Source organism: Gymnodraco acuticeps, unplaced genomic scaffold (assembly GCF_902827175.1).
Source record: "Gymnodraco acuticeps unplaced genomic scaffold, fGymAcu1.1, whole genome shotgun sequence".
NCBI lineage: Eukaryota > Metazoa > Chordata > Actinopteri > Perciformes > Bathydraconidae > Gymnodraco > Gymnodraco acuticeps.
This window is the reverse complement of record NW_022991386.1, coordinates 293,196-305,582: the sequence shown is the minus strand read 5'-3', so window position 1 is coordinate 305,582 and position 12,387 is coordinate 293,196. Positions and strand designations below refer to the sequence as shown.

Sequence of the window (12,387 nt, the reverse complement as noted above, 5' to 3'; positions counted from 1 at the left end):
TCAGAGTACCTCTTATGATTGCATGTGAGAAATAAATAAATTGATCTTACCAGAAGCTATTGGCCATCATCTTCGCCCTGAGGAAACAAGAACATGTTAAAGTATTATTGACTTTATTAATCATGAATGAATAGAAATGTGTTTTTTCTCAGTTTCCTTACATGAGAGACGCACAGAAGCCGTTGTCGTCGTCGAGGTACGCGATGTCATCGTCTGAGTCTGACTCTGAGGAACACAGAGGAAACAACCGGCTGTTTGAGAAATCCTGTCAAATGAAATGTACTAAACTAACATGGAAGAAACAAAGAGATCTGACGTACCTCCTCCGTCCTCACTGTGCTTGTACCAGCCGAACTTCTTCATCATCTTCTTCTTCGCGATCGCAGCACCTATAGAGACAAACAGAGGATGATTAGTTTCAACGTGGACATTTTGTACTACGATAATCCTCAATTATGGTATCTTGTGTACAATTTGTATGTTTATTAAAAAGTGGATCACAAAGAACAGCTTAATAAATATTTCCAGTGGAATTTAATTTCAAATTTTTCAAAACAACAACGATTTTTTTCTGTTTATTTAAATGTACTTAAAACTTTTTTATTGAAGTATATTGATCTAAATATAAATATATATTATATATATATATACTGTATATTTATAATGTATGTTTATTTACATCCTCACTATTTTTTTTTAAAGAAATAGGAACTGAATATGTAAATTAAAATCACTTGATAGATTATGCATTTGATCAGGGCCGGTTCTAGCCAATTTGATGCCCTAGGCGAGATTTTAGCTGACGCCCCCCCCCCAGTTTTGTGATCAAAACGTTTGAGACCCACTATGATAACTTAGACTAAAGTTAACTATCTAAACACTGAGATAGTCCTTTACCTCACTGAGCTGACGTTATCAGCCTCTCAGTCTGTCAGGAGAGAGCTCTCCTCCACCTTTGTTGTAGAAACATCTTCTTCTTATATCCGTTAGCGCAGCTAGTACCAGGTACTAATAACAACAGCGCCGGTACCTCGCTTCCACGCTCACTCGCACTTTGGCTGTGAGCTGCGGGCGCCAGATAAGCCAACACCCCCCACGTTCATCACTTACAGCGCCCATCGTACAGGGCAAATGAAAATTGTAACCGGGGTGAAAAGGGTGTTACCTTGACTTAATTATGAATGTTGTTACATCAAGGCCGAAAATTAGGATGAGCACCAACGGTCACAAAAATGTTTCCCCCTCCCAGAGCTGCCAGCGCAGCGCCCCCCCAGATCTGGCGCCCTAGGCGAACATCTATAACGCCAATGCTAAGGACCGGCCCTGCATTTGACGATAATCCTCAATTATGGTACCTTCTGTACAATTTTGTATGTAAAGGTTAGTTAAAAGTGGATCACAAAGAACAGCTGAATAAATATTTCTAGTAGAATTTAATTTCTAATTTTTCAAAACAATTTTGATGATTTTTTCAGTTTATTTAAATGTATTTAAAACATTATTATTGAAGTATATTAATTTAAATATTAATTGATTTTACATATATATACTGTATCTTCATACATGTATACTGTATGTTTATTTATATCCTCACTTTTAATTGTTTTTTTATGTTATTTTTTTACATTTTTTAAAGGAATAGGAACTGAATATGTAAATTAAAATATAAAATGTTTGTATAATTGCACTTTATAGCTTATGCATATGTATAGTGAATGAATGAATGTGTAGATGTTTTGTCTCACGTTTGTTCCCCTCCTCGTCCACGTCCTCGGCCTCGATCAGCCAGTCCATGTATCCGATCATGTCCTCCTCCATCTGTTTGCTCTCCTGAGCTTGCTGCAGGTCGCCCCGAGCCACCGCCTTCTCTCTCTCCTTGGAGAACTCTCTGTGCACACAAATCAGTATCACAGTCACAAACCCTATTTTTCCAAAAGTCGCAGAATATCCATTATTACACTAAAGCAGGGGTGTCAAAACTTTTTTTACTGAAGGCCGCATTCAGAAACATTTACGAATAGCTGGGCCACTCACTAGAGGTGAATTGCCTCATTAATTAAAGGGGACCTATCATGCAAAATGCACGTTTTGATGTATTTTATACATAATCAAGTGTTCCCGGTGTGTCGGGGAACTCACGCAGCGTCAGAAAATAAAACCCTCTCTCTTTTCCTCCGTACCCAAATCTCTAAAAACGGGGAACAACGGAGCTGATCCAGGTTTGCGTCCGATATGACGTAATATCTGAAATGTGGACCCACGGCCCAATCAGAAACGCTGCTATCAGAAACAATGCCCGACTGTTTTGGACGTAATATGGTCGGTGTTTACATTAGCATCGCTAACACTCAGAGCTAACCTGTACTGGAGAGCATGTGTGTGAAGAAGCAGGAAGTAAAAAGGAACTCACCTTGTGGTATAACCGGCAAGAGAGAAAGCCTTTGAGCTCCATACTGTTTCAGCAACACATCCTTACTCCCAGGTCGGCCTATGTTGACGTTATGTCAAGTCCTGTGTCGGCTTTTTCCAACGCAAGGGGGGGGCCTTAGCGTCCATTTTCAACGCAAGAGGGGGGCCCTTAGCGTCCATTTTCAGCTTTCCGGGATGTCCATATGCTTCTATGGACGCTCATGGAAGCACGGCATTCGTTTGTGTCGGCTGCCCTTAAAGGCAATGTGAGCGTCCATTCTCATTGGATAACGGAGAATTGTACACCCGGAAGTAAGTATTCCCCTTACTGTCGATTGAGTTTACAGTGATATCTGCACTACTCATCGACTAAAAAACACCAGATTATCCTTGTTAATTACACAACATTGATTGGTTTAAATTGTGTGCAATGCTTTTGTATTTTTCCCCTTCGATTCGGAGAAACAAATATTTTTTCGGAGTAAAGGATGGCAGAAGACACTACACTACCCAGAATCCCCAGCTATCGTTTGGACTACACCATGTGCTCTGTTTGACGTCACGTGATCTTCAAATTTCTCCCTGAAGAAAAAAAAAACATGGCCGAACTTCGTTTTATTCTCGATGGAAAATGCCTATTTTAAAGTTAGTTTGGCCATTAAAATGCGTTTTGATGTAATTTGATGCGAGAAATATGAGTTGTTATTTCAGATTATGTGTGCAGTGGATGTACATGATCTTTAGTTTGCTAGTTATTACGAAGATTACTTCAGGAAGTTTTCATTGTTACCAAGGTGGTTGCTAGGGACGCTGCTATCGATATTATTTCTGTTATGTTGTGTAACTGTTTAATGGTGTTATCTTTATTGCTACCCCCTTCCCCGTCAATGTATAGTGTTGGTCCACAGAGCAAACGTATTAGTTTAACAAAATCCGCATCTAAAGATACGTTATTTTCCCCTGTGCAATTCCAGTCTCACATCTCACAGCACATCGTCATTAACAAATACCGGAAACAGACCGAAAACATTTTTTTTAAATAAAATAATACTTTATTCCGAATGTGCTTGCTTTTCTCTTTGGAAGTCATCACATAACGGCATTGTAATACACGGTTCGGCTGCATTAAATATTACATATCTGCCGTAGTTCTGTATTTATAGAGCCCTGATGAGAAGACTTCTAGACAAACATGAGGAACTGAAAACGTGACGTGGATCATAAATATATCAGCCAGTTAAACAACTTCTTACATTTCTTTTCACACAATACGTCTCCTTGCGGTATCAACACTAATTCGGCTGACTTTTATATTTGATCCAATTGGTAGATAGGCTGTATTTACACCATAAAGGTGCACAGCTGATATAAAGGGACACCTAGTGGTTAAAGCATGTTATTGAATTTCATTATTTTTATTATTAGATATTAATAGGATCTCTATAAAGTATATTAATTACTCGTTATTCTCTACTAATAGTTAATTAAAGACTGTGTATAATGACTATTTTGCACATCCCTTTCAAGATTTCAAGATTTTCTAAGGTTTATTGACATATCATGTAGGCCTACACAACTATGGTGTAGTTATGCATTGAATGAAAAACTTGGGTCGCAGGTTCCTCAATAGTGCATTACAAGACATCTATCAATATTTGTGCATACCTCCAGCAATGTTAACTATGTTGAAGCACTTATTTTAACTGATATTATACATAATGTATTATACTCTGATAAGATGTATGTAGATATTTCATCTCCGGCCTTGTCAGGTATTGAACAATCAATAAATAAAGAACACAGAATTGTTGAATATAAAACACAGAATTTGTGTGATTATACTAAATGATTTACAAATAAACACCACTGCATATTTAACTGTTACACATGCTGAAGTAACGCAAATGTTCCAACTTGGGATCAATAAAGTATATCTTATCTTAAGCTGATCGATGGCTACTGCCATATTTGCAAAATTTGCCTCTGAACCTTGACAAGTGCATGTTTCAGGCTTATCAATTAATGTAATGTAATGTTATCAATTAACAACAGGGGTCACAAACATAAGACCAGCTGTTAAATAAAGCTCTTCTGATCTTAGCTGGCATGTGTATATATATATTAATGCTGCCCATTATGGGCACAAGCAATTTTTACCCATTTATTAATTATATGTTTTAAATTTGAGTGTTTCCTATCCCCTACACCTCCAGGGATGTACACAGTTTAATACTGGCAACTTCTTATTATGGGAAATACGAAAACGTCTTTTAAAACTACAACTCCCAGTAGAGACGTGCCATAGATACAGAACATGTTGCGAAACAGAATAGCCAGCATGTGTAGTTCTGGGGACGGGGTGGGGGAGGGGGGACGCGGTGGACCCTTTCAAATCCAGTTTTGGACAGTCTGCTGTTCGAGGCTCGGCGTAACCCTCGGAGCACACTCTCCAATCACAGAGCTTGAGGACTATCACAGGGTTTGTCAAACAGAGCACATGGTGTAGTCCAAACGATAGCTGGGGATTCTGGGTAGTGTAGTGTCTTCTGCCATCCTTTACTCCGAAAAAATATTTGTTTCTCCGAATCGAAGGGGAAAAATACAAAAGCATTGCACACAATTTAAACCAATCAATGTTGTGTAATTAACAAGGATAATCTGGTGTTTTTTAGTCGATGAGTAGTGCAGATATCACTGTAAACTCAATCGACAGTAAGGGGAATACTTACTTCCGGGTGTACAATTCTCCGTTATCCAATGAGAATGGACGCTCACATTGCCTTTAAGGGCAGCCGACACAAACGAATGCCGTGCTTCCATGAGCGTCCATAGAAGCATATGGACATCCCGGAAAGCTGAAAATGGACGCTAAGGGCCCCCCCCCTTGCGTTGAAAATGGACGCTAAGGCCCCCCCCTTGCGTTGGAAAAAGCCGACACAGGACTTGACATAACGTCAACATAGGCCGACCTGGGAGTGAGGATGTGTTGGTTTCAGAGATAATCCTTGATAATCCATGATATGGCGTTTCATCACGGCAGCATTTAGTTTAGACAGTAGCTGCCGGGTCCCGCATGAGCTTAGACCCCTCCTCTTTTATTTTATTAACATTTTGTTAAGCTTTATACCCAAAATCAGCACTTTTGAAACAGGAAGTGAAATAGAGGGATATGAGGCGTGGCTAGAATGGGTGATCTGTTTGGTATTTTGAGCAAAACACTTCATAGTCATGTTTTTTATATATTTGTATATCTGAGACCTATGCTATTGCCTACAAATAGCATGATAGGGTGACCTTTAAGTTATAAGCTAGCCAAATCAATCAAATGTAGGCAAATTATGCTTGATACTTGAAAATGCTTTAAGAAAAAAACAGCCTTCAGCACAGCTTTCAATATATAGGGTTTCATTTATTTTGTCACAAAGCTTATTCCTTAAAACAGAAGCCTGAAAGTGATTATAATAAGGGGAAATATGAAAGGTATATTTCAAGCTTACTATGTTATTGGGCTTTTTTTTATCAATTAAGATTCACTGAATTTATTTGAAAGACTACGCTTATTAACACATGAATACTGTGTAATATATTTGTACATATATATTTAAGAAGTACAATATAAGACAAGCACAAGTTTTCATGTGTGAGCCATATTCCATTGTACTTTTAGAAACTGTGGCCATTTCAAAATTGACAACGGGCCACAGTTGGCCCCGGGCCGTAGTTTGGGCACACCTGCACTAAAGGGACAGTGCACGCATTAATTTGTATTTTTAATGAAATAAATAGCATGACAAAAGTTAGTGAATGCACAGGGGTCCTAATGCAAGTTAAACTTAAAGGTCCCATGTCATGCTTTTCTGGTTATTACCCGTCCCCTTGTGTGTTATGAAGCTTTTTCTGCATGTAAATGGTGCAGAGTCACAAACCCTCAAAGTACACCCTGTAGTGAGTAAAACTCTAACACAGAGAAGACCTGTCTGTGCTGCCCCAAAACGCCTCGTTGGAGATTTCTCTTTTTCCATTGTTTTCTTCCTGGTCTAAGTGATGTAACGACTATCCAAATGGACCAATCCGTGGAGCTCCTCACACACACACACACTCACTCAACCTTATCTTTTCTCAGCCGCAGCTGCGTGGATCTCCACTCAGAGTTTGCCACACACTCACGTGTGTGTGCTCAGGCTGAGTTCAGGCTGAGTTCAGGCTGAGTTCAGGCTGAGTTCCAGGAAGCAACCAGGAAACGACACCAGTAACCCAGCTCACACTGTCCGCTCCTCGAGCCTCAAAGGGCGGAGCAGCGAGCCCCGCAACGTCCCGCCAACACGGCACCCAGACCCCACGCAGCATTCTCATCTGTTTGTCATTACTGGTGTCATTTTCTGGTTGCTAACAAACGCCATTGTAAAACATAATCGTTCCGCTGTAACGGTGGTGGACTCATGAGAGCAGAGTGGGCGAGCTGACCAATCAGAGCACAGTGGGCTCATAGGGAGGGGGGGGGGGCAGGAGCTCCAACAAGCCGTTTAGGAGTGTTTAGTGGACTAAACGGCGGATAAACTGTTGCGATCTACCCACACTACCCTTGTGGTCGATCGAGATCGACGTATTGGGCACCCCTTTTCTAGATGAATTAATGTAATTTATTTTAAGACTTTTTAGGGATCGGTGTGAACCCTGAAGGTAAGGGATTCATTTTATTTCCCACAACCCACAGTAAATAAAACAATAAAAACACAGTTGGGTTAAAAGCTGCAGCGACTCACCCGCTCAACACACCCAAAACGAGGTTGATGATGAAGAAAGATCCGAAGATGACCAGAGAGACAAAGTAGATCCAGGGGATTTGCATCCCGATGGCATCGTTCATCTGAGCAGAGAGGTAGGTAAACAACAACATAAAGGTCAGTCATTTTAACAACTGTTGGGAAAACACTGAATGTCCTCTTCCAACATGAGAGTAACATGATAACAAAGGTATCCCAACTGTAGCTGTGAACATGATGTGGATTACCTAGAAGAGCATCAGGACTGTTTGAGGCATATGATAGCTATGTGATTAACATGATGATTCAGCCTCTATGGAGATAGACATCAAGCATGCTCATTTCTGACGTGGAGCTAATCTGAAGTAAACATTGAATACTGCTTTCTGTTCCTCCATCTTGTGACTGTGTGACTCCCTCTCTTGGATATCAGCATGTGAAGGACACTGTTCAGGAACTAGTTGATGCTCTGTATGTGATGACTACTTCCATTCTGGAGAGGATCACAAATACATGGATCCTGAGATTGAAGATCAAGCCGGGGACCAGTGATTATTAAAAATGTTAAGTATTCCATTTTTTTTTTAGATTTTGAGAAAAAGTCAGAATTTTGAGATGTTGCCCAGGAGCATGTGTGTGTACCCAGTAGAGAACGTCTGTCCATCCCTCCATAGTGATGCACTGGAACACCGTCAGCATGGCGAAGAAGATGTTGTCGAAGTTGGTGATTCCTCCGTTAGGCCCCTCCCACTTCCCTCTGCACTCCGTACCGTTATCGTCACAGAAGCGTCCGCTGCCGGCGAACGCACACGGCGAAGGATCGTCCTCCACTACGAGGCCTGCAGCAGAGAGACAAAGCAATGAGCACACACCAGAGGTGGGAAGTAGTGGAGTACAAATACTTCGTTACTGTACTTAAGTCAGCTACAAGCATCCTGTTAAAGATCCCCAAAGCCCATACATCCTTTGGCCGCTCCGCCTTTCAATTTGCAGCAGCAGATAGCTGGAATGTCATTCAAAAAACGTTGAAAATGAAAACCTTTGTCTCCCCCCGCACCTTCAATGTCACTATTATTGACACCCTGGTACACACATGTAGCTGCTTTGCCTGATGCTGATTTTAATGACTGATTGAACCACAGCAATATTGTTTTAGAGTTTTTACATGTTTAACTGCTATGCCTGTCATCTTTGCTCTATGTGTTTGTGTTGTCTCCTGTGTTCTGTAGTGCCCCATCCCCTCAGGAAGCCTTTGCCTCCTGTCAGGTCATCATTGTAAATAAGAATTTGTTCTTAATTGATTTTCCTGGATAAATAAAGGTTCTACTACTACTACTTGGTATCAGTACTTTACTCTACTACTTGTTTTCTGACGACTTTATACTTTTACTTCTTATCTTTTTACCACAAATACCTGTACTTTCTACTTCTTACATGTTGAACACAAATACCTGTACTTTCTACTTCTTACATGTTGAACACAAATACCTGTACTTTCTACTTCTTACATGTTGAACCCAAATACCTGTACTTTCTACTTCTTACATGTTGAACTCAAATACCTGTACTTTCTACTTCTTACATGTTGAACTCAAATACCTGTACTTTCTACTTCTTACATGTTGAACTCAAATACCTGTACTTTCTACTTCTTACATGTTGAACTCAAATACCTGTACTTTCTACTTCTCACATGTTGAACACAAATACCTGTACTTTCTACTTCTTACATGTTGAACACAAATACCTGTACTTTCTACTTCTTACATGTTGAACTCAAATACCTGAACTTTCTACTTCTTACATGTTGAACTCAAATACCTGTACTTTCTACTTCTTACATGTTGAACACAAATACCTGAACTTTCTACTTCTTACATGTTGAACTCAAATACCTGAACTTTCTACTTCTTACATGTTGAACTCAAATACCTGTACTTTCTACTTCTTACATGTTGAACTCAAATACCTGAACTTTCTACTTCTTACATGTTGAACACAAATACCTGTACTTTCTACTTCTTACATGTTGAACTCAAATACCTGAACTTTCTACTTCTTACATGTTGAACCCAAATATCTGTACTTTCTACTTCTTACATGTTGAACTCTAATATCTGTACTTTCTACTTCTTACATGTTAAACACAAATACCTGTACTTTCTACTTCTTACATGTTGAACACAAATACCTGAACTTTCTACTTCTTACATGTTGAACTCTAATACCTGTACTTTCTACTTCTTACATGTTGAACCCAAATACCTGTACTTTCTACTTCTTACATGTTGAACCCAAATACCTGTACTTTCTACTTCTTACATGTTGAACCAAATACCTGTACTTTCTACTTCTTACATGTTGAACCCAAATACCTGTACTTTCTACTTCTTACATGTTGAACCCAAATACCTGTACTTTCTACTTCTTACACGTTGAACCCAAATACCTGTACTTTCTACTTCTTACATGTTGAACACAAATACCTGTACTTTCTACTTCTTACATGTTGAACACAAATACCTGTACTTTCTACTTCTCACATGTTGAACCCAAATACCTGTACTTTCTACTTCTTACATGTTGAACACAAATACCTGTACTTTCTACTTCTTACATGTTGAACACAAATACCTGTACTTTCTACTTCTTACATTTTGAACCCAAATACCTGTACTTTCTACTTCTCACATGTTGAACCCAAATACCTGTACTTTCTACTTCTTACCTGTTGAACACAAATACCTGTACTTTCTACTTCTTACATGTTGAACACAAATACCTGTACTTTCTACTTCTTACATGTTGAACACAAATACCTGTACTTTCTACTTCTTACATTTTGAACTCAAATACCTGTACTTTCTACTTCTTACATGTTGAACACAAATACCTGTACTTTCTACTTCTTACATGTTGAACCCAAATACCTGTACTTTCTACTTCTTACATGTTGAACACAAATACCTGTACTTTCTACTTCTTACATGTTGAACCCAAATACCTGTACTTTCTACTTCTTACATGTTGAACACAAATACCTGTACTTTCTACTTCTTACATGTTGAACCCAAATACCTGTACTTTCTACTTCTTACATGTTGAACTCTAATACCTGTACTTTCTACTTCTTACATGTTGAACACAAATACCTGTACTTTCTACTTCTTACATGTTGAACTCTAATACCTGTACTTTCTACTTCTTACATGTTGAACTCAAATACCTGTACTTTCTACTTCTTACATGTTGAACTCAAATACCTGTACTTTCTACTTCTTACATGTTGAACTCAAATACCTGTACTTTCTACTTCTTACATGTTGAACTCAAATATCTGTACTTTCTACTTCTCACATGTTGAACTCAAATATCTGTACTTTCTACTTCTCACATGATGAACACTAATACCTGTACTTTCTACTTCTCACATGTTGAACTCAAATACCTGTACTTTCTACTTCTTACATGTTGAACACAAATACCTGTACTTTCTACTTCTTACATGTTGAACTCAAATACCTGTACTTTCTACTTCTTACATGTTGAACCCAAATACCTGTACTTTCTACTTCTTACATGTTGAACTCAAATACCTGTACTTTCTACTTCTCACATGTTGAACTCAAATATCTGTACTTTCTACTTCTCACATGATGAACACTAATACCTGTACTTTCTACTTCTCACATGTTGAACTCAAATACCTGTACTTTCTACTTCTTACATGTTGAACACAAATACCTGTACTTTCTACTTCTTACATGTTGAACTCAAATACCTGTACTTTCTACTTCTTACATGTTGAACCCAAATACCTGAACTTTCTACTTCTTACATGTTGAACACTAATACATGTACTTTCTACTTCTTACATTTTGAACCCAAATACCTGTACTTTCTACTTCTTACATGTTGAACTCAAATACCTGTACTTTCTACTTCTTACATGTTGAACTCAAATACCTGTACTTTCTACTTCTTACATGTTGAACCCAAATACCTGAACTTTCTACTTCTTACATGTTGAACACTAATACATGTACTTTCTACTTCTTACATTTTGAACCCAAATACCTGTACTTTCTACTTCTTACATGTTGAACTCAAATACCTGTACTTTCTACTTCTCACATGTTGAACTCAAATACCTGTACTTTCTACTTCTTACATGTTGAACCCAAATACCTGTACTTTCTACTTCTTACATGTTGAACCCAAATACCTGTACTTTCTACTTCTTACATTTTGAACCCAAATACCTGTACTTTCTACTTCTTACATGTTGAACTCAAATACCTGTACTTTCTACTTCTTACATGTTGAACCCAAATACCTGTACTTTCTACTTCTTACATGTTGAACCCAAATACCTGTACTTTCTACTTCTTACATTTTGAACCCAAATACCTGTACTTTCTACTTCTTACATGTTGAACCCAAATACCTGTACTTTCTACTTCTTACATGTTGAACTCAAATACCTGTACTTTCTACTCCTTACATGTTGAACCCAAATACCTGTACTTTCTACTTCTTACATGTTGAACACAAATACCTGTACTTTCTACTTCTTACATGTTGAACTCAAATACCTGTACTTTCTACTTCTTACATGTTGAACACAAATACCTGTACTTTCTACTTCTTACATGTTGAACTCAAATACCTGTACTTTCTACTTCTTACATGTTGAACTCAAATACCTGTACTTTCTACTTCTTACATGTTGAACTCAAATACCTGTACTTTCTACTTCTTACATGTTGAACCCAAATACTTGTACTTTCTACTTCTCTCATTTTCCAAACAGCTGGTTCCTTTAGTCTGAATGTGTGTTTGATGCGTGATCATTATTCTTTAGAGTCATTGCGTGCCTATTGATTTGAACACGATCTGTGTATCCATCATTTCCTGGTCTTCTCTAAAGAAGAGGGACCAATAGAAACGTTGTCATGTTGCCGTTGTTCAGCATGGAAACATTCATTAGCTAACAATGACATTATTGTTCTATTAATATAAAGGGAGGTCAGGTACTCTTTAAAACAGCTGCTAGCTATGGGTACTTTTTACTGAAGTACATTTCAAAGCCTCTTTACTTTGACTTGAGTAAAGAAGTTTAGTCAGTACTTCTATTTTTACCAGAGTATTTTTAAACACGAGTATCTGTACTTCTACTTGAGTAAAGGATATGTGTACTTTTGCCATCTCTAGC

The 12,387-nt window shown here is 38.3% G+C and overlaps 1 protein-coding gene across 1 annotated transcript in view; it reads right to left on the bottom strand.

The window, feature by feature from the left end:
• The window catches only part of LOC117563145 (voltage-dependent L-type calcium channel subunit alpha-1D-like), an 81,145-nt gene that overhangs the window by 55,705 nt on the left and 13,053 nt on the right, over positions 1-12,387 (bottom strand). The window contains exons 7-12 of the mRNA XM_034241319.1: positions 7,815-8,011; positions 7,173-7,276; positions 1,746-1,888; positions 321-389; positions 162-225; positions 51-77 (exon numbers count right to left, since the gene is read on the bottom strand). Coding sequence (XP_034097210.1) covers positions 51-77; positions 162-225; positions 321-389; positions 1,746-1,888; positions 7,173-7,276; positions 7,815-8,011 — 604 coding nt within the window. The remainder of the gene's footprint in view (positions 1-50; positions 78-161; positions 226-320; positions 390-1,745; positions 1,889-7,172; positions 7,277-7,814; positions 8,012-12,387) is intronic.